General features: G+C 39.6%; 1 protein-coding gene across 6 annotated transcripts in view; it reads right to left on the bottom strand.

The window, feature by feature from the left end:
* Positions 1-5,047: 5,047 nt before the first annotated feature.
* GNG2 (G protein subunit gamma 2) overlaps positions 5,048-23,003 on the bottom strand; it is a 137,016-nt gene continuing 119,060 nt past the window's right edge. For all 6 annotated transcript variants that reach the window (XM_047767324.1, XM_047767328.1, XM_047767329.1 and 3 more), the window contains one exon: positions 5,048-8,333. In XM_047767324.1, the coding sequence (XP_047623280.1) occupies positions 8,205-8,333 (129 nt within the window). In that variant the 3' untranslated portion in view covers positions 5,048-8,204. The remainder of the gene's footprint in view (positions 8,334-23,003) is intronic.

Here is a 23,003-nt window from a genome sequence, read left to right as displayed (position 1 = left end):
GCAGTGAAGAAAAGCTAAGTATTGACAAGAAAGGGCTCACTGACTTCTTCATTCCAGAGATATGATTCAGAGACTTGAAGTTTACAGTCTGCTATTCTATAAATAAAAACAGATTCAGAACTTTTCTTATCACCTCCCTCTGATGTACTTGCATAACAATTTATAGTATCTGATAGTAATTAGGAGTTAAGTTTCTGGAATCAAGATAGATTTGGGTTCATGTCCTCGATTCCTCACTTAATAGCGGAACTTGGGGGACGTGTCAACATTTCTGAATCTCACATTCCTCGTCTACGAAATGGGGGTGAATTCCTTTGAGTCCCCCCTCCCCACCCTACCATGCAGAGCCTGAGTCAAGGACTTGGATGCAGGGGCTGGTGGTGAGAATGATCTCAGAAAGCAGGAATGTAGGAGGAAAGAAAATGAAAGAGATAAGGAGGAAAAACCAAAATGGTGTGTTATTGGCTGGTTACCCTTCTAGTCAATTGAGATTCAGGCCTGTTAGGGATCCTCTGAGAAATCTTACAAAATGTACCTCCAAATTATCCTCTGAAATGTGGGCACCTGAGACATTTATCCGGACTCTCACTGGTGGAGGATTGCCCTTGAGGGCATTCATTTCACCAACCCGGCTACCCACCCACCACAGGGGGAGGGGGGACAGGAGTGAGTCTCCACTGGAGGTGTGAGACACTGAAATCACAAGTGGGTCACCGGATGTGTCATGAGGCAACAAAGATGTCTGCTAGATCAATATCTGTGTCACAGAGTTATTGTGAGAATTAAATGTAATGATGTCTATACAATGTTTAGCATCACGCTTGGCATGTAGTTATGTACTTAAAAGTGTTCTCCTATTGTTGCTGCTGCTGTTCTCATGATTATTATCTTTGTGCTTTCTTGAATGAGAGAGATGAGGGTAACTTTATGGCTTAGAGGACTCCAGGAATGATACATAATCCACAGCCTGTCTATTTATACCATGATTTACCATGACCTATGGCAAAGTGAGATGATTATTATGGATTATCATAGTATTTTTACTTTCTCCTTTTCTGTGTGTGTTTTGTCAAAATTTGGCTACAAGGAGAAGGCCCACTCTGTCAGTTTCAGGAGGTGCAAAAAAGGTTGCCAACCATTGCTCTGGAGCAGCACTGGCCTGCAGAACTCGCTGAATTGATGGGAACATTCTCTGTCTCTGCTGTCCCATCACTGGTTACTAGCTACATCTGGCCATTGGGCACTTGAAATATGGTTAGTGCCATGGAGGAACTAAAGTGTTAATTTTATTCAATTCTAGTTGATTTAAACCTAAATTTAAAAGCTACATGTAAACCAGGACCTACTGTTAGAGCACAGGGAACTATACTCAATATCTTGTAAAAATGTATAATGGAAAAGAATCTGAAAAAGAATATAGTATGTATAACTGAATCACTTTGCTGTACTAATACATTGTGCATTAACTATACTATAATTTTTTTCTTCTTTTTAGGGCCTCACCCACGGCATATGGAAGGTCCCAGGCTAGGGGTCTAATCTGAGTTGCAGCTGCTGGCCTATGCCACAGCCACAGCAATGCCAGATCTGAGCCATAACTGTGACCTGCACCTACACTGCAGCTCAAGGCAATGCAAGATCCTTAACCCACTGAGCAAGGCCTGGGATCGAACCCACATCCTCATGAATACTAGAGGGCTTCATTTCCGCTGGGCCACACTGGGAGCTCCTACACTTTAATTTTTAAAAAAGCCACATATAGACACAGGGCAGGGCAATTAAAGATAGTGTTCTCAGGAGAGAGTGGAATGGACGGCCTCTCCAGGGGGCCAAAATTAAGGTGAGGCAGTCAGCAGTGTTTCATATGGCCCCGCCCCCAAATCTCACTTCCAGGTTGGAAAGTGGCAGGGTCTTCCAGTCTATGGGGCTGCTGGCTAGGGAGCATGAAGTCGTGGGGCCATGGAGCTGGACTCTTTGGAGAGGAGAGCCTCCGAGCTCCCTCTGACTCGGTCCATTGCTCTGTGCACAGAGCTGACTGCTGACCCTTGTGGCGGGGAGCCTCATTCTCAGACCAGCTTTCATAGCTATGCCTCCGCCTCATCCCATTTCTCTGCAGGCATTTGCCCTGTGCTCGCTTTGTCACCGATCAGATCATTGCTGAGTACTTTCTGTGTCCCCAAGCGCTGCACTAGGCACCGCGGAGGATTAGAGAGATGCCTGTGCAGTCGGGGCTCGCTGCTCCCTAGAAAATGGCAGTACACCCTAAGAGACAAGATTCTTATCTAATCAGCCATTAACTCCAACACCGCCTCCTGCGGAGGCTGGCAATCCACCTCCACCCTCCTGCCCTCAGTTTCCTGTGTCCTGGAACTTCTCGTTGTGACTGATAATTACTGTTTACTTGTCTGCTTCCTCCACAAAACCACAAGGTCCTCAAAGGCAGGGCCTGTGCTGTCTACCCTAGTACAGTGTCTCTAACTCAGTCAGATACTAAATTGTTTGGCGCCTATGACAAGGCAATAGGGCTTGAGCGAGGAAAGAGACAAGTATTTCCTGAAGTCATTCACAGACAACATGGAATTCAGACTAGGCTTGAAAATGAGCGAGATCTGTTTACTTGAGGCATTGAGTAATGGCATTCCTGAGGGGCAACATCATAAGCAAAGGCATGGAGGTAGGATGGAAGATGTTATATTTACAGGAGACAGGATGAACCAGAGGAGAGTTTAGCAAACAGAATAAGAAGAGTTGAGTGGACTTGACTTCCCAGGGCCTGGCCAGCCAGGGTTGATGAACGCTTCCTGAGCCAGATTACTCTGTGTGGCTGCATTGTGGTGAGGCCTGAGTTACATCCTTGAGTCTGGAAAGATGTAGTTGCCACCAGTTATTTTTGCCTTTAACCTTCAATTTCTGATTGTCCAGTACAAGAACTTCACTTTCCTTGGAACCCCTGTTCTGTCCATGTGGCACAGTGACCCCCATACCCAGGTTCAGGGGTGGGTGGGCACGTGAACCAGATCTGGCCCATAAGAGTCCTAGAAAGTGTTTCAGGGATACAGCCAGGGACTTTTTCTGGAGCTGCTGTTATGTTTCTTCTGTGATTGCTAAACTGGTGTGATGTGAAGCCTGGAGCTGAAGACACTATCTTGATGCTACAGGAGAAGAGTCTATCTGGGAATTAAAATACACAGAGGAAAGCAGAGCCAAGGGAGTGAGAGAGACAAAGGATGACATCATCTGAGCACCTGGATCCAGCTGAGCCTGAAGTGGGTCCTATTTCTGAGCCCTTGGATTATTAGCCACCTTCAGCTAGATTTCTACCACTTGCAACCAGAGGAGTACTCAGGGGTGAGTGGAATAGCTTAGAGTGGGAGGAGATGAGATACAGAGTGGCCACACCAGCAGGTGGACATGAGGGTCTGAACCAGGGATCCTGGGGCTTGAGAGGAAAGGTGACGAGTTAAGAGGTGAGAAGAAACGATCTAGATTCTCCCTCTTTTCGAAAATTGTGGAATCAATGTCTAATGAGTCTTTATCACTCTTCCTTCACAATGCCCTTTACCTACTCTCTTACCTACATTTGGCTTAGACAAGTCTATGAACCAAGTGAATCAGGTACACCTGTCCCCATTCTATAGCATGGAGAGGTTAAAGGACTTGGACAAGGTCATACGGAACTCTGGGGTCTCGTTCCTCCTCTCTGTATCTCACTGGGCTCTTGCTCATACAGAGTGAGAACAGAGATCACCAAGCACCTTCTTTCTGTCACCTTGGGGCAGAGGTGTATCTGGCTCCCAGGTTTCTTTATTATGGACATGGAGAAACAGTAGGCGTTCTTACTGAGGAAAGGCCTGGGAGCCCATGACCCCCTTCATTAAAAATAAATTCTGCCTGAGTCTCCTGGTTCTAAATAGAAGAAAATGTAGATTTGGGGCAGAACCAAAGGGAAAGGGATTTCCCTTGGCAAATTATTTGCAATTTGTGGATTGGAGCTGACCCAGCTCCAATTCCCACGTCATTGTGAGCGCTGTTGAAAATGTGAGCAGCTTATTAAAGAACCAGAGCTGGAGGCAATCCTCCCGCGGGGGCCCAACAGAACAGGAGCAGAGTTAAAACCCACCAGCTTCCTCCTCCTAGTGTCTCCTGTCCAGGAGCCGCCAAGATTCTCGGCCACGGGTTACATGTTCACTCCAGGGCAGCCACTTCCTGCAGCTGTGGGAATAAGAGTCAGCATGTTTACAATTAGTTTGTGCCTTGCGTGAGGCATGATGAAAAGCCAGCTGTCTAAGTACCTACATGAGTGGTCCTCAGACAGTAGCGTGCAACAGAGTGCATGGTCTAAAGCGCCATTGCTAGCAGTTCTGAGTTAGTGGGAGGCCCCAGGTCTATCTCTTAAATAGGCATTCCAGGTGATTCTAAAGCAGATGATCCAGGGACCCTGCTCTGAAAAACTGATGTAAGTGGATGAATGCACAGACTCCAAGTGACCCCCTTCATCAGAGGATTAAAGATACTTTTGTCTTAGGCACGAGTCCTGGGAGATCCAGCCTCTCCTTACTAACAGGGCCTATTACTCACTGGCATAATTTGAGGGGCATAAGGAAGGCTTTCTTGACTAGAATATCTCTGAGGAGCTGTGAATCTAGAGTTTTAAGCATTTATCTCCAGCTTATGGAGAAAAACACGTTCTGTGGTCAATTTTTTCTTTTCTTTTTTTTTTTTTAAAGGAAAAATCCCCAGGTGGCATACTCACAGCATGTTCAAGTTTAAATGCAGCTCATCTCTCCTCACGGACCAGCCTGTCAGACCCTGGAAGTCACTTCCCCATCACCTTTCCCCGTCCCCAAGCACTGTGCTCAGGGAGAAAGGCTTTTAGAGTCTCATGGGACTCTTCCTTTGGGCTCTCTGTTAACAAAACCCTAAAAAAAACCCACGGATTCTCATTCCTCCATCCATCTTGTTATGTGTCATCCTTCTCAAATTAACCACAGAGTCGATGGGCAAGGTGGTCCATAGGATTTCACAATAAAATCAACTGCATATGGAATGAATCTGAAAATTCCATTTATTAAAACAAATACATTGTCCATGTGGGATGAAAATGTACACATCGCATTCAGGTTTTTCTGTTTTAACATTTCTGTATTTCCCTCTCTTTGAAAGATACACTCCACTCCACAGATCTTATATAGGAAAAATATGAACAAGTCTTGGGCTGGGAAAACGTTAATGTATATGTAACAATTCACCATTGCCAGAAGCAGCGAGAAGCAGATATTAAAACAAACAAACAAAAAAGAAGTACGAAAAATCCTCTAAGACAGCATGCTTGATTTCTTAAATTCCTTTTGTGAATATGAGTGTATGGGGAAATGGTTTTGAATTTTTCCTTAAGCAATCTCTTTCAAATATTATTAGCAAAACTAGCCTCAGTTCAAAGTACTTATTCACAACCTCTGATTTGAATTAAATAGCACTTGGTTTAAAATTGAAAGAAAAAAAAAAGAAAGCAAATTTTATATTGGGGATGATGCAAGATTGTTTTTTTCCCTTAATAAAGTTTGTGTTCTAAATATGACGGTTATTCATACTGTTTAACGAATTCCATGGCAGGTTTTATTACCATCCAATATATTATAAACATAAATTAGGGCCTTGAATAATTAAGCTAAGTTTTCCTATTAGTTACCCCTTAAGATAAAATTATGCTGGTGAAAATGATTGTTAAATTTCTAAAAGAATTAAAACTCTTTAGGGCATAACTAATCAAAAAATTATTTCCCCTTTAACAAGTAAAAATATCAGTAAGTCAAAACTCATGTAAAAACTCTGGGGTTATAATTCCATACTGTTGGACATGAAATTATGAAAAAGTCAAACATATTTCTTAAACTTAATTTCAGATGGTCTGTGTATTTTCTTGCTTTCTCTTTTCATAAACAAGGTCACATGCAGTTTGGAATTTCCTTAACTTTTAATTACAAGAGCTGTATTCCTAAAAGTTTTAATTGCTCCAAAGATCTAGATTCACATGAAAATATAAAGAATCCTTATGAGCAAAATAAATGATGCAGATTATGAAAAGCATCAGGGTCTTAGGATGATGCCTTAACACCACCAAAGAGTGCTTTATTCACAGTTGTTTTTATGTGACCACATACTCGATTCATATTTTAGCTCATTTAAAAAATGTGGTTGGGTTTTAGCTGATTCCACATTATTACTAAGCCATTGGTGCAATTCTGTAGTGTAATAAATACTCTGCCAGGGTTTTTCCCCTCTAAATCTTCATCAGCGTCCTACTGACTGTAACAAAATCCCAAGGCTTGAGCAGAAGTTTCTGGTTATAGAAGTACATTCATACATTTCACAATGTCTCAGTATTCTCTTCCCAGGCAGGAGTTTTAATTGGATGTATTTTTTTCTCTTACCCTCAGGCCCATACAAGGAGTTAAGGAAAATATTTATCAAGTCAATTTCAAAATCTGTCCTTGGCATATTGTCTTTTTATCTTCTTTTTTCCTTCCTCTCCATCCTCTTTTTTTTTTTTTTAATTTTAAATGGGAGGAAGAGAATGGAAAGAGAGAATAAAAATTAATTTGGAAATGGTCTTCTGGGATTTCAAGGCAAGCAAGGAGTTGTAAGAGAGCCCCCATCTGTCTGGGAAGGACACAGAACAAAGTGAGAAAGACTCTCCGGCTCTGCCATTATTGGTGGAGGCTGAAGTCACAAGGAAAAATCACTTTCAACATCATCTCTTGGGAAGAGAGAGCTTAAGCTGCAAGGAAGTGGTAAATGAAGGCAGAGAGACTCAAACAAAGTGGAGAACAAAAACAAAGAAAAGATTCTTTTGAAAATGTTGGTGAGTGAAAAACAAAGGCCATGTCAGTCAGTGGCACAATGAGCCAGAACCCTTTCTGGTGGAACTCCTGGGTGGGGGTAGGGGGTTGGTGGGGGTCAGGGGCACAACACCGCCCCTTCTCCCTGGCTGGTGAACAGCCAGGATTCTGAGGGTGGAGTCTGGAGTCATGGGTTTATTTCTCCTGATACTTGAGCATATGAGGGCCACATTTTTTCTTGTTAAGAACACAGAAAGCCTTCTTTCAATCTAGAATTCCTGTCATTCAGGAAACAATGGAATTTGCTCTGACTCTGTGACAAAAGCACTTCCCAGCTCAGGGTGAATCCTTGCCTCTGTCACTTGGTGCAACCTGTGCTGCCCTGGATCCTGGATAAAACCAAAATGCTTTGGATTCTGGAAAATACGATGAAGAGGTGCAGGTGCCACTGTTAAGTAGGAGGTATTTTAGGCATGGCTAAGGCTCTGGAGTCATTTCAGTTTTCAAGATACTGAGTTTGTTTTCCTTTCCAGCTTCATTTCTCTCATTCTTTTTTTCCCAACTTTATAGTACAACAAAACTTCTGAATGGATGTAATATGGGGACATTTTCATGCAGTATTACTCAAAAATTGTCACAAATATATGAAAGCACCAGTCACAACACATGATTTACTTTTACTTGCAGAATCAAAGCTATCATGTACAAATGTTAGGAATAGTGATAAAAGAACACAGACAACCGGCATTTTTGTTTGTTATTACCAAGAGGATAAACCACAGGGAACATCGACCTAAAACCTTTGGGTGCTCATCCTGGGAGTTCAGTCTTACAGACAAGTCCAGCCTTATCTCTTTATTCCTGGGAAGGGGTGGGAGGAGGGGGAGGGCAGAAGGGAAAAAGAAAAAGAAAGGCACAAAGACGAAACATCAATGCCATTGAACCGAACCGGCTACACTGGACAACTCAGCTTGTCAAAGGGTGTTCTAAAGGCAATATTCATTCCAAGGTCAGACATATCTGAGCTCAGCACAGCTGTCTGTTTTAATTTTTATTTTTTAAATATGAAGCAGAAACATAAGGTTTGGGGAGGGACAGCAGGAAAGAAATGACACCGATTTTTATCTTTACATTTTCCCCTCCTCCAGGCAGTTCTGCAGACATTGAGATCTCTTAACTCAGGGTGTGGATCAGCTTTCATTCTCATAAAGGGGACCGGTTCTTTAAACATGCATAGCCTGGAGTTTCCAGGATGGTTCACCTCCCTCTCTTTAAATGCTGTGGACGAGAAAGGCGCCCACTCTGCTAAAAACTCTACATCAGTGTCCCTGGAGCCCTGAGGCTCCTCAGACTCCCCTTGAAGACTTAAAGGATAGCACAGAAAAACTTCTTCTCCCTAAATGGGTTCTCTGAAGCCGGGACAGGTGTCAGGAGGGGATCTTCCTTGGCATGCGCTTCGCAGTAGGCCATCAAGTCTGCAGCTGCCTTGGACACCTGGAAAAAACAACAAACACAACCATAACTTAGATGAGACATTGACGCATGCGCAGTGAGTCAAGGCGCAGGCTAGGGTGTCCAAAACGCCTGGGTTTAAATGAAGCAAGATGCTCATCTTCCGTAAGCCTCTGTTTCCTCATTGCAAAGAAAGGAGTTGGTGATCTTGACCAAACAGGATTGTTATAAGCAGGTCAGCTCCGGAATTAGGGTGAGGTGAGTGAAGCACTGAGGGTACAGAATTGACGGAAGTGCTCACGGTCAGGGTCATGCAAGTATCAACCCTGTATTTGTCCAGCCCTGAGAGTGGGTGTCTCCTTAAATTCTGTGCCCAGGTAGGTCACTTGCTTCCTTCATCCTAGTCCCAGCCCTGGCTGCGAGGATTAAATTAGATAAACCATTTAGTGCCTGGAACACCGTATGCTTTCCACACGGACTAGCCATTATTATCATCCTGTAATTGTGCCTCTCTGTGCTGGGGAGGCCTACAGCCATTTGATTACCTTTTTAAACAAACACATCAGGAGATATTATATACTTGTATATATACACATAAACTTATATATCATGTATTTTAATATTTCATATATATTATGCATGATATTATAGCTTATTACACATATTATAACTTCAACCAAGCATTAAGGAGAACCATTGGGAGGTTGGTCAGTGATTTCAGTGATGCTCTGATTTCTCACATTTTTGTAGTTCCTTGTTGGGGGTCTTCTGGAGTACCTTTCGTTGACCAGCTTCAACAGCAGCAAATTTTCACAGCTTGAGGAGGGATTTAATTTTGGAAAATAAACTAAAAGTCATTTGTAATCACAACTAGGGACTAGGTGAATGATCCACCTAGGAATGGCATTTGGGGTCAAAAACTCTAAAGTCAAGAGTCAGTTTCTTATGTGACATAGTACACTTGCTCTGGGAATCACTTTAAATATTGTTCCACACCACTGTATATAATAGCCTCTCAAAGTGACTAGTGAAAGGATAACCCTCTGTGAGAGCATGGAGATTGTGTGATTGCTGAAAAGATTCACTACCCCTCCCTATGTGTGGGTTGTATAAACTCATACAATGACATAAGACTTGCTCTGTCCAAACAGATGTGAGTAGAAGTGATGCAGATCACTTTGGAGCAGAAGCTTCAAGAACTAATGCATAGTTTGCCATGGTCTTTTCTCTCTGCCACTTGATCTGACTGAAATAATTTACCATAAACCACCTTAATTGATTCAGAGGCCATACTTTTAATTTGTTCCTTGTTCCAAGACTGAGTTGATTAGAACCTTGTCACTTAAGTTCTTTTCAATTTTAGTTTATAGACTGGAAATGAGACTCAATTTCATCTTCTAATTCCATAAATCTTTGAATTTTTGGACTCTATGTCCTTTGTCTCAGACCAGGTAGAGAGAGGCAATATTCTAGGTAGAGGTTGCTCGAAGGTAACATGGTGTAGAGTGGCAGCTGTGGGTAATGAACATGTGGGTAAGAAGAAGAGTGAGAAGTATGTCTTTGTTGTTGTCTCTAAGAATCCAAGAAGAGGGCCTTTTGTTATTGCAGCAAAACCTGGCTATACTGACTGATATAAAGAGGTATATGTACTGATATGTGTGTTAGTTTCCTCTGTCTGTCTACACAAAATTTAAATTGGGTGGTTTGAAATAACAGAAATTTATCCTCTCATAGACAGTGCTAGAGGCTAGAAGGTTGAAATTAAAGTGCCAACAGAATTGGTTTCCCCTGAAGGCTCTGAAGGAGAATCTATTCCATGCTTCTCAATTAATGTCTGGTGGTTGCTGGCTAATCCTTGCTGTACCTTGGCTAGTAGGTTCATCTCTCCAGTCTGCCTCCACCTTCATGTAGCATTCTCTCCTGTGTGTTGCTGTCTTCACATGGGGTTCTCCTCTTTGTCTATGTCCAAATATCCTACCCACCAGCCATGAGATTAGGCCCATCCTTATTCAGTATGGCCTCACCTTAACTTGACTACACTACAAATAGCTTACTTCCAAGTGAGATCATATTATAAGGTTCTAGGTGAGCATGAATTTTAGGGGATGCTATTCAACCCAGTACAGTATATTTGTGTAAAAGTCAGTCTCAGTATGTGCTAAAACTTAAGTCATTTTTATGTATGTTTTGCCCAGCTTTATTGAGATATAATTCACATGTAACACTGGGTGAGCTTAAAGTATACAGTGTAATAATCTGATATACTTCTATATTGTGAAGTGATTACCACAGTAGGTTTTTAACACCTCTATTACCTCAGATAATTATCTTTCATTTTTATGTGGTGGGAACATTTACGATTTACTCTCTCAGCAACTTTCAAGTATATAAGATGGTGTTGTTAACTATAATCACTGAATTGTTCATTAGATCCCCAGAACTCATCTTATAACTGGAAGTTTGTATCCCCTGACCCAAACCTTTCCATATCCCTTACCCTCCAAACCCTGAGAACCACCATTCTACTCTGTTTCTATTGAGTTCAGCTTTTCTAGATTTCACATATAAATGATTTCATGTAGTATGCATCTTTCTCTTTTTGACATGTCTCACTTAACATAATGCCCTCGAGGTCCACCCATGTTGTTGCAAATGGCAGAATACCCCCTCTTTATTATGCAGAATTATAGTCCCCTATAAATATATAACACATATTCTTTATTCATTCATCCAAAGATGGACATTTGGGTTGTTTCCATGTCTTGGCAATTGCAAATTTTGCTGCAATGAATATGCAAGTACAGATATCTCTTTGTGATCCTGAATTGATAAATATTTATCAAATACACATATATGACATATGACATTATATATATATATATAATGGGGTCTTTTGATATATATATATATATATCAGGAGTAGGGTGCTAAATCCTATGGTAGGTCTACTTTTAATTTTTTGAGGAACATCTGTACTGTTTTCCATACTGGCTGCACCAATTTATGTACCCACCAATAGTGGACAGATTCCCTTTTCTCCACATTCTTACCAATACTTGTTACTGCTCATCTTTTTGGTAACAGTCATTCTAACAAGTGTGAAGTGATATGTTATTGTGGTTTTAATTTACATTTCCCCAATTAGAGGTGTTGAGGATCTTTCCATAACCCGTTGGATATTCATGCCTTTTTTAGATTAGTATCTGTTTGGTTCCTCTGCCCATTTGTAAATCAGATTGTTTATTCTTTTGCTGTTGAATTGTATGAGTTATTTATATTAACCCCTTTGGATATTAACCCCTTATCAGATGCAAGGTTTGCAAATATTTTTCTCCCATTTCATAGGTAGCCTTTTCATTTTTGTTGACTGTTTCTTTTGTTGTGTGGAATTTTTTTAGATTTGGGTAGTCCTACTTATTTATTTTTGCTTCTCTTACATGTGCTTTTGGTGTCATATCCAATAAATCATTGCCAAGATCAATATCAAAGAGCTTACCTCCTATGTTTTCATCTAGGAGCTTTCAGTTTTAAGAGTTATATTGAAGTCTTTGATCCACTTTGAGGTAATTTTTGTGAATGGGATAAGGCAGGGGTCCAATTACACTCTACTGCATTTGAGTATCTACTTTTCCCAACACCATTTATTGAAGAGACTATCCTTTTCCCATTGAGCATTTTGGTTCCTTTGTCAAATACTACTTGATGGTATATGTCACAGTTTATTTCTAGGCTCTTGATTCTGTTCCACTGTTCTATTTTTAATATCATATTGTTTTGATTACTATGGCTTCATAATATAGTTTAAAATCAGGAAGTTTGATGCCTCTAGCTTTGTTCTTCTTTCTCAGGATTGCTTTGGTTTTGGGGTCTTTTGTGGTTCCATGTAAATTTTATGATTAATTTTTTTAAAATGTCTGTGAAAAATGCCATTGGAATTTTGATACAGATTACAATGAATCTATAGATAGCTTTGGGTAGGATGGACATTTTAACAATATTAATTCTTGGAGTTCCCATCGTGGCACAGTGGTTAATGAATCCGACTAGGAACCATGAGGTTGCAGGTTCGATCCCTGCCCTTGCTCAGTAGGTTAAGGATCTGGCATTGCCATGAGCTGTGGTGCAGGTGGCAGATGCTGGGAACTTCCATATGCCTCAGGAGCGGCCCTAGAAAAGGCAAAAAGACAAAACAAACAAAAAAACAAACAAACAACAACAAATATTAATTCTTACCAATGAACAAAGGATATCTTTCATTTATTTATATCTTTTCTAATCTCTTTCATCAAAAGTCATAATTTTCAGAGTATAGATCTTTCAACTCCTTGGGTAAATTTGTTCCTAAGTATCTTATGTTTGATGCTATTGCAAATTGAGTTTTCTTTTTCAGGTATTTCACTGTTAGCATATAGAAACACAACTGATTTCTGTGTGTTGATTGTTTTTTATCCTGCTACTTTATTGAATTCATTGATTAGTTCTAACAGCCTACTTTTGGTGAATTTTTTTTTAGGATTTTCTACATATAAGATCATATCATTTGCAAACAGAGCCAATTTTACTTTTTTCATTTTGATTTGGATACTTTTTATTTATTTTTTTCTTCCCTGACTCCTCTAGCTAGGACTGCCAGCAAAGTGTTGAAAAGCAGTCATGAGAGCGGGTACCCCTGTCTTGTTTCTAACCTTAGAGGAACAGCTTTTAATCTTTCACCATCAAGTATGATGATAGCTGTGGGCTTGTTACATATGAACTTGATTATGTTGAGGTATATTTCTTCTATACTCAATTTGTTGAGAGTTTTTAATCATGAAAGGATGTTGTATTTTGTTAAATTTTCTTTCCATATCTACTGAGGTGATCATGATTTTTATCTTTCATTCTATTAATGTGATGTGTCACATTTATTGATTTGTATACATTGCACTATCCTTGTATCCCAGGGATAAATCCCACTTGTTTGTGGTGTATGTTCCTTTTAATGTGTACTTGATTTCAGTTTGCTACTATTTTTGTTAATGTTGGTATTTATATTCATAAGGAATACTTGTTTATAGCTTTCTTTTCTTATATTATCCTTATCTGGCTTTGGTATCTAGGTAATGCTGGCCTTGTCAAATGAGTTTGGAAGTGTTCTCTTCAGTTTTCTGCAAGAGTTTGAGTAGAATTGGCATTAATTTTTTAAATGTTTAGTATAGTTCACCAGGAAAGCTATCTGTTTCTGAAATTTCATTTGTTAGGAGGTTATTAATTACTGATTCAATCTTCTTTCTAGTAATTGGTCTATTCAGATTTTCTATTTCTTCATAAATAAGTCTTGGTAGGTTGTATTTTCTAGAAACTTATCCATGTCTTTTGTTGGCATGTAGCTGTTCGTAGTAGTCTCTTACAACCATTTCAGTTGTAATGTGTTATCAGTTATAATGTCTCTTCTTTCATTTCCAATTTTACTTATTTCAGTTTTTTTTTCCTTAGTCTGGCTAAAGGTTTATAAATTTTATCTTTTCAAAAACAGTTCATTTTGCTGAGCTTTTCTCTTGTTTTTATGATTTCTACTTTATTTTTGCTCTGATCTTTGTTTTTTGGATTCCTTCTGCTAATTTTGTGCTTAAGCTGCTTTTTCTAGTTCCTTGAGTTATAAAGTTAGGTTGTCTATTTGAAATCTTTCTTTTTTCTTTTTTTGTCTTTTTTTGTTGTTGTTGTTGTTGTTGCTATTTCTTGGGCCGCTCCCGTGGCATATGGAGGTTCCCAGGCTAGGGGTTGAATCGGAGCTGTAGCCACCGGCCTACGCCAGAGCCACAGCAACGCGGGATCTGAGCCGCATCTGCAACCTACACCACAGCTCACGGCAACACCGGATCGTTAACCCGCTGAGCAAGGGCAGGGACCAAACCCGCAACCTCATGGTTCCTAGTCGGATTCGTTAACCACTGTGCCACGACGGGAACTCCCCTGAAATCTTTCTTTTTTCTTAATGTAGGTGTTCATCACTGTAAATTTCCCTCTTAGAATTGCTTTTGCTATATCCGATATGTTTTGGTATGCTGTTTCTTTTTTCTTGTTGTTGTTTCAAGATTTTATGTCTTTTTTGATTTCTTTGATCTATTGGCTGATTGTTCATGTATTGTTTAATTCCCACATATTTGTGAATTTCCCAGCTTTACTCCTGTTATTAATTTACAATTCCATACAATTGTGATTGGAAAAGATCTTTTGCATGATTTCGGTCTTCTTAAATTTGACAAGGCTTGTTTTATGACCTGTCATTTAACCTATCCTGGAGCATGTTCTGTGTGGCCTTGAGAAAAATGTGTATTCTGCTGCTGTTGAATGGAATTTTCTGTATATGTTTGTTAGGTCCATTTAATCTAAAGTGTAGTTCAAATTCAACATTTATTTTCTTAATGATTTCCTTCCTTCCTTCCTTTCTTTGACACGCCTGCAGCATGTGGAAGTTCCTGGGCCAGGAATTAAACCTGTGCCACAGCAGTGATCTGAGCCACTGCAGGAACAATGCTGGATTCTTAACCTGTAAGGCCACCAGGGAAGTCTTTATTGATTTTCTGACTGGATGATCTATCCACTATTAAAAGTAGGGGGTAATAAAATCTACCATTATTGTATAATCTATTTCTCTTTAGGTCTGTTAGTATTTGCTTAATGTATTTAGGTGCTCTGATGTTGGGTGTATATATACACTTATAATTGTTATATCCTTTTAACACACTGACCCATTTATCATTATATAATGACCTTCTTTGTCTTTGTTACAGGTTTTAGTTTAGATTCTCACTCTTTTGGAGATATTACATTGCTAATAAAATATATTTATTATGTTTATATTTTTTCCAGACAATTAAGTTTTCTCTGCTGATCTACAAAATAATCCTGAGGTAGGTACTGTTATCCTCCTTTTATAGATGAAAGATTTAGGTTCAGCACACTGCATGAGTAGTTCAATGTCATATAGCAAAGCATGTAGCAGAAAAATAAGCTGAACTCTAATGCTTCGCCATTAAGCCACAGTCATCTAGATATAAACTGAAATGCAGGGCTAGTTCCAAAGGTTGATTGAAATTCTCTCTGCATCTTTATGAAATGCTACTATGACAGAATGAAAGGAAACAGCTTGTTCTTGTCTTAGCTTTTCTAAGTGAAAGCCAAGAACAGACTTTCAGAATCTTAATTATTTTTTGGGGGGGGTTATTTGTTTGAACCATAGTTATTATTATACCAAACAGGAGCATAGCTGCAGGTAGCAGAGACTCAACAATAGTAATATATAAAACTTACTTGTTAACATAAGATCCAGCACTCTCCCTACACATTTGCAATGCTCACATATAAATATGCGGCAGAAATTTTTAAAATCTTTTCATGGAACAGAAAGTACTATGCTGGGCAAAATTTAATAGCTTACAGTTGCTCATATCTTATATTTGAACACAATTTTGAACAACTATTATAAAAATTATTATACATTTTATCATTTTTCCTCAACTAGACTGTAAAATCTCTTTAAGATGATGGTTCAACATAATGTCAGAATCCTAGCAGTAATTAGAATAATTGCTAATATTTATCTGCCCTTCAATAGAAATAAAAGCAAAAATAAACAAATGGTACCTAATCAAACTTATAAGCTTTTACAAAGCAAACAAAATAAAAAATAAAAATAAAAATAAAACCTCTGGACTCAGAAAATATTTGCAAATGATGTGACTGAGAAGGGCTTAATTTCAAAAATATATAAACAGTTCATACAATCAAATAACACATCAACAAACAACCCAATAAAAAAATGGGCAGAAGACCTAAAAATACTTTTCCAAAGAGGACATGTAGACAGCAAATAGGCACATGAAAAGATGTTCATCATCACTAGTTATTAGAGACATGCAAATCAAAACTATGAGATACCACCTCATCCTGGTCAGAATGGCCATCATTAAAAAGTCTACAAATAATAAATGCTGGAGAGAATATGGAGAAAAGGGAACCTTCCTATGCTGTTGGTGGGAATGTAAATTGGTGTAGCCACTATGAAAGTCAGTATGGAGTTTCCTCAAAAAAAAAAAAAAAAAACCCTAAAAGTAGAGTTGATATATGATCCAGCAATCTCATTCCTGGGCATAAACCAAGACAAAACTATAATTCAAAAAGATACATGCACCCCTGTGTTTTGAGCAGCACTATTTATATTAGCCAAGACATGGAAACAACCTAAATATCCATCGATGGATGAATTGATAAAGGAAATACACACACACACACACACACACACACACAGGAATATTACTTGGCCATCAAAAAGAATGAAATAATGCCAATTTTGAAGCAACATGGATGGACCACTATGAAAGCCACTTGTTATATCAAGTGAAGTCAGGAAGAGAAAGACAAATACCATATGATAACACTTATATGTGGAATCTAAAATATGATACAAATCAATATATCTATGAAAGAATGTATCAACAGATTCACAGATATAGACAACAATCTTGTGGTTGCCAAGGGGAAGGGCTGGGAAAGGAAAGGACTGGGAGCTTGGGATTGACAGAAGCAAACTATTATATATAGGATGGATTAACAACATGATCCTATGGTATAGCATAGGGAACTATATTCAATATCCTGTGATAAACCATAATGAAAAAGAAAATGAAAAGGTCTATCTATCTATTTATAAGTTACACTGCTGTATAGGAAAAATTAATACAACATTGTAAATCAACTGTACTTCAGTAAAATTTAAAAAGTTTGTTTGCTCTTGCTACATGTCAGAACTGTGCTAACCACTTTACATACAGTATTTTATTGAATCCTTATAACAACATATGGATAAAAAGCTATTTCTACCCTCATTTTTAATATGTGAAGTTGAGGCTTCATTAGGTCCATGTTTGTCCTAGTTCTCATAGCTTGTGAGGACCCAAGTAACAAGTCTCAGTGTTCTTGACTTAATCTTCATGAATATTCTTTCTTTCTAACCTGTAGTGTCATCCTTGTCCCTTACCTTGCAATGAGTCATAGCAACAGTTTGCCTGGCAAATCTTCTTGCTTTCTGATTATCTCTGCTAACATTTTGCACAGAGCTTCTTTTACATTTCACATCCGTAGGCATAGTTCTTCCATGAAGATTTCCCCAATAACTCTAGGGAGACTCTTCCTTTTTGTCCTGTTGATTCTTCCTCCAAAAATATCTCAAAATTTGGGGATCAAGATGGCAGAGTAGGAGGACGTGGAACTCATCTCCCCTCACAAACACATCAAAAATACATTTATATGTGGAACAATTTTCACTGAAAACTGGCAGAAAGAGTCCTGAACAATCAAAGCTGAAAGCAAGATCCACACAGAATTGGTAAGGAAGGGAAGACAAGCAATCAGGTCAAGACCTGGGCTCCTGGGAGGGAACGCAAAACAAAAGGGAATCTCCTGGGGAGTGAGAATTCTGAGAAACACACTGAGGGCCTCAGTCCTGGAGTCTGACACAGGGAAGATGAGCCCCCTTGCCTGGTTAGAGGGCTGGTGGGACTAATAGGAAGGCTGTGGGAAGCCTAGATTCCATTCACTTGGGAGTAACACGCACATGTGCTTGCTTGTTTGCTCCTGAAGCAGGGTAGGGAGGGCAGACTGAAGCTGTTCAGGTGGTTGCATGGTTTCCCATGACCACCACAATGCACCCCAGCCTGAGCTGAATGAATGCTCCAGCCTGGTTTACCACACATCACAGCTCCACACTGGAGCGAGTGCTGCTATTACCAAAAGAACTTCGCTGTGAGATACAGAGGTAGCTTAGATGTGAAGCAGTGTCTGAGGATGCTGGGGGCAGCCATTACTGGCACTGACACAGGCAGCACATCAGAAGGAGTCCCAAACTCTGTGACTGGAGCACCACAGCTTGCACCTTGTCACACACGGAGAGCCCGAATGGGCAACCCCCTTGGTCCAGTACTGTTCCCAAGAGTGCTAGTGCTTGGAGGCAGAGAGCTCACACTTACAGGGAACAGAGCCAGCTCAGACTTGACCCTCAGAGCTTCTTCTCCTGCAACTTGGGACCTGCCCCCACCCCAAAGGGTGGTGACGGCCACTGAGCAGAGGGAAAGCCCTGGCTCACATCTGGCTCCAGCCCTAGCCCCTCCACCTCCAGCCCCACCTCCTACCCAAGTGATAGCTGCCCACGAGGAAAGATGGATTTGTTTTTGTGTCAAATCCAGCTTTCTCAACAAAGCCACTGGGCACATGGAGACTATATAGCGATGTTCCCACAAAAATATCTCTAATTTGTTTCCTTATTGCCATCTCTATTGCAACTACCCTAGTTCAAGCCTCCATCTTCCCTTTCCATGGTTACTGAAATAACCACTTAAATACAATTTTTCAAGGGCTCTTTTAGAGACTGAATGTTTGTATCTCCCCAGTCTCCAAATTTATATGTTGAAATATAATCCCCAATGGGATGATGTTTGGAGTTGGGGCCTGTAGGAGGTGTTTTAGTGGGTAGAGCTCTCATGAGTAGGATTAGTGCTCTTACAAAAGATACCCCAGAGAGCTCCCCTGCCCCTTTAACTATGTGAGGTGTAGAGAGAAGAGGGCTTCTACAAACCAGGAAGCAGGCCCTCACCAATACCACATCTACTGGTACCTTGAGCTTGGACGTTGAGCCTCCAGAACTGTGAGAAATAAATTTCTGTTGTTCATTTCTAGTGTTTGTCATTCTATTATAGTAGCTCAAATGGACTAAGAAAGGATCCTTGAATAGAATTCACACTGTGCTCTGGAAGTTCAAGGTTGAAAAAAAAAAGTACATCTTTATTTTCGCTAACCTCAAATCTACTATTTCTTTCTATTATACATGTACACAACACAACATAGTATCATTAAAACCGTTTTTGTCTTAGTCATCAATAAAAACCAGATATATTCCATCACATTACAGTTTTTGTAAATATCTCAGTATCGTGTTGATGTTCTTTCACTTTCTAAGCACAGACTACTATTTATATCCAGTATACTCAGTAAATAAAGGAGTATGTATATATATATATATTTAACTGCATCACAAATGTTTTTCTAAAAACATTCTGATAAACTATATTTTATACTTTGCAATTTAAAAATATTATTCTAAGAAGGAGACCATATGCTTCAGCAGACAGCCAAATGGGTCTAGGGACACAAAAGATTTTTAAGAATCACAGTTCTAAATAACTTCCCTACTTTTACAATTGTGCCAGGAGTAGTATTCTCCATACTGCAGCTAGAAAGACATTTTTAAAATATAAGTTGGCTCATATCATTCTCATATTTAAAACTTTCGAGAGCTTCCCACTGTACTTTGTAGAAAGCCAAGACGTCATAAAATAGCCTGTGGGTCCTGCCTGCTTTGGGCCTGCCATCTCTCCAGTTTCATGTTCTGGTGTTCTTCCCACCCACATAGGTCCCCTCTAATGTTGTGAAAGCTCCAAGTTCTTTACTGCCTCCTAGCTTCACATATAGTTTCCTGAAACATTCTTTTCCCTACATCCTCACTAGGAGTCGTTACTGAACCACCTCATCTAATAATTACTTTCCTCATGTTCCTTCAGAGCACCCCGTTCTTTTCCTTCACAGAAAAACACTCACACAATTTATAATTACAACCATCATTTGTTTATTTGCTGTTTGATATTTCCCTTTAGGCATTCTGCTTTATGAAGGCAGGAATCATATGTTTTAGTCACCACTGTACCAAGGCCACAGCACAAGGAGGGGGCTACCCAAAAAGACTCTAGGAACCTCCTTCAATTGAGGAGAGAGTAACATAGAACAAAGAGCTACACAAACACACACACACACACACACACACAGCTCTGGAAGCTTCCAGAGGATTCCTTTTGAATCTTTAGCTTCAAAGATTCAAATATTTGAAGATTAAATTAAGTCTTTAAAGCCCAGAATTAAACCCATGCACCTACAGTCAACTAATCTATGACAAAGGAGGCAACAATATACAATGGAGAAAAGACAGTCCCTTCAATAAGTGGTGCTGGGAAAACTGGGCAGCTACATGTAAAATAATGAAATTAGAATACTTCCTAACACCATACATACAAATAAACTCAAAATGGATTAAAGACCTAAATGTAAGACTGGACACTATAAATCTCTTACAGGAAAACATAGGCCAAACACTCTCTGACATAAATGACAGCAACATCTTCTCAGATCCACCTCTTCGAGAAATGACAATAAAAACAAAAATAAACAAATGGGACTTTTTTTTTTTTTTTTTTGGTCTTTTTGCCTTTTCTAGGGCCCCTCCTGCAGCATATGGAGGTTCCCAGGCTAGGGGTCTAATTGGAGATGTAGCCACTGGCCTATGCCAGAGCCACAGCAACACAGGATCCGAGCCCTGTCTGCGACCTACACCACAGCTCACGGCAATGCTGGATCCTTAACCCACTGAACAAGGCCAGGGATCGAACCCGCAACCTCATGGTTCCTAGTCGGATTTGTTAACCACTGTGCCACGATGGGAACTCCAAACAAATGGGACTTAACTAAACTTAAAAGTTTCTGCACAGTAAAGGAAAACCTAAACAAAACAAAAAAGACAACCCACAGAAAGGGAGAAAATATTTGCAAATGAATTGACTGACAAGGGATTAAGCTCCAAAATTTATAAACACCTTCTGTGGCTCAATACCAAAAAAAACCCCACAAACAACCCCATCAAAAAATGGGCAGAAGATCTAAACAGTTTTCCAAAGAAGACATATGGGTGGCCAAAAAAACACATGAAAAGATGTCCAACATCTCTCATTATTAGAGAAATGCAAATCAAAACCACTATGAGGTACCACCTTACACCAACCAGAATGGCCATCATCAAAAAGTCCACAAACAATAAATGCTGGAAGGGGTGTGGATGAAAGGGAACCCTATTACACTGCTGGTGGAATGCAAATTGGTGCAACCACTGTGGAAAACAGTATGGAGATTCCTCAGAAAACTAAACATAGAACTACCATTTGATCCAGTAATCCCACTCTCAGGCATCTATCCACAGAAAACCATGACTTGAAAAGATGCATGTACTCCAATGTTCACTGCAGCACTATATACAATAGTCAAGACATGGAAACAACCAAAATGCCCATCGACAGAGGAGTGGCTAAAGAAGATGTGGTACATATACCCAAGGGAATATTACTCAGCCATTAAAAGGAAAGAAATAACAGCAACATGGATTGAATTGGAAATTATCGTGCTAAGTGAAGTCAGTCAGACAGTGAGACACCAATGTCATATGCTATCATTTACATGTGGAATCTAAAAAAGGGACACAATGAACTTCTTTGCATAAGAGATACTGACTCACAGACTTTGAAAAACTTATGATTTCCAACTGAGACAGGTTGGGGGGAAGGGGGATGGGCTAGGGGTTTGGGATGTAAATGCTATAAAATTGGGTTGTGATGATCATTGTACAACTATAAATGTAATAAATACATTGAGTAATTTTAAAAACAGATTCAAATATTTGAAGATTATATCTTTAGAATGATCAACACATATGCGGGAAAAAACTTCTTAAGGATGTGCAAAGAATTTCAGAAAATATCAAATGAAACAATCACACAGGGTGATCACACAGGGCTGAAAGAGTTTGTGTCTCTACTGGCCAGAGTAGAAAGACCTCATAACACATGGGGGATTGAGTAGAGCCTAAAAGGATATCTTCAGGACTGGTGCCAAATAGGCCTTGGATAAATGCTGTTGTGGACCCACCTATCAAAACTTAAGAGCTAGCCTTGAATAGATCAAAATGTTTCCAAGTAACTTAATTGCACCATAGAATAAAACACTCAAGTATTTAAAGAATACAAAAAATTTTGATATCCCGCAAAATAAAATCCACAATGCCTGGAATCCAATAAAAAATCCAGACATACAAATAAGTAGGGAGAAATCTATTGCATAATGAGGAGAAAAAATAATCCAATGAAGAAGACCCAGAATTGATGTATATGATAAAACTAATAGATAGGAATACTGTTAAAATAGCTACTGTAGAAGTTCCCTTCATGGTTCGGTGGTTAATGAACCCAAGTAGGATCCATGAGGATGCAGGTTCAATCCCTGGCCTTGCTCAGTAGGTTAAGGTTCCATCATTGCTGTGAGCTGTGGTGTAGGGCACAGGTGTGGCTTGTATCCCATGTTGCTGTGGCTGTGGTGTAGATGGGCAGCTGTAGCTCTGATTGGACCCCTAGCCTGGGAACCTCCATATGCTGTAGGAACAGCCCTAAAATAGCAAAATAAAAACAAAAACAAAACAAAAAACTACTGTAAGTGTTGTTTATATAATCAAGAAAATAGAGGAAAGCAAAACCTAATTAAAAGAGACAGGGATCTGAAAAAGAATGAATGTATGTGAATATGTATATCTGAATCACTTTGTACAGCAGAAATTGTCACAACATTGTAAATCAACTATACTTTGACAAAACTTTAAAAATTGAAAAGGGAGGGAGTGGGCTGGACTGGGAATCTGGGGTTAAGAGATGCAAACTATTGCCTTTGGAATGGATAAGCAATGAGATCCTGCTGTATAGCCCTGGGAAATATATATAGTCACTTACGATGGATCATGTTGGAGAATAATGTGAGAAAAAGAATGTATACATGTATGTGTGACTGGGTCACTTTGCTGTACAGTAGAAA

Source organism: Phacochoerus africanus, chromosome 2, assembly GCF_016906955.1.
Source record: "Phacochoerus africanus isolate WHEZ1 chromosome 2, ROS_Pafr_v1, whole genome shotgun sequence".
Taxonomy (NCBI): Eukaryota; Metazoa; Chordata; class Mammalia; order Artiodactyla; family Suidae; genus Phacochoerus; species Phacochoerus africanus.
The sequence above is the reverse complement of the archived record's forward strand: the minus strand, read 5'-3'. Positions and strand labels throughout refer to the sequence as shown.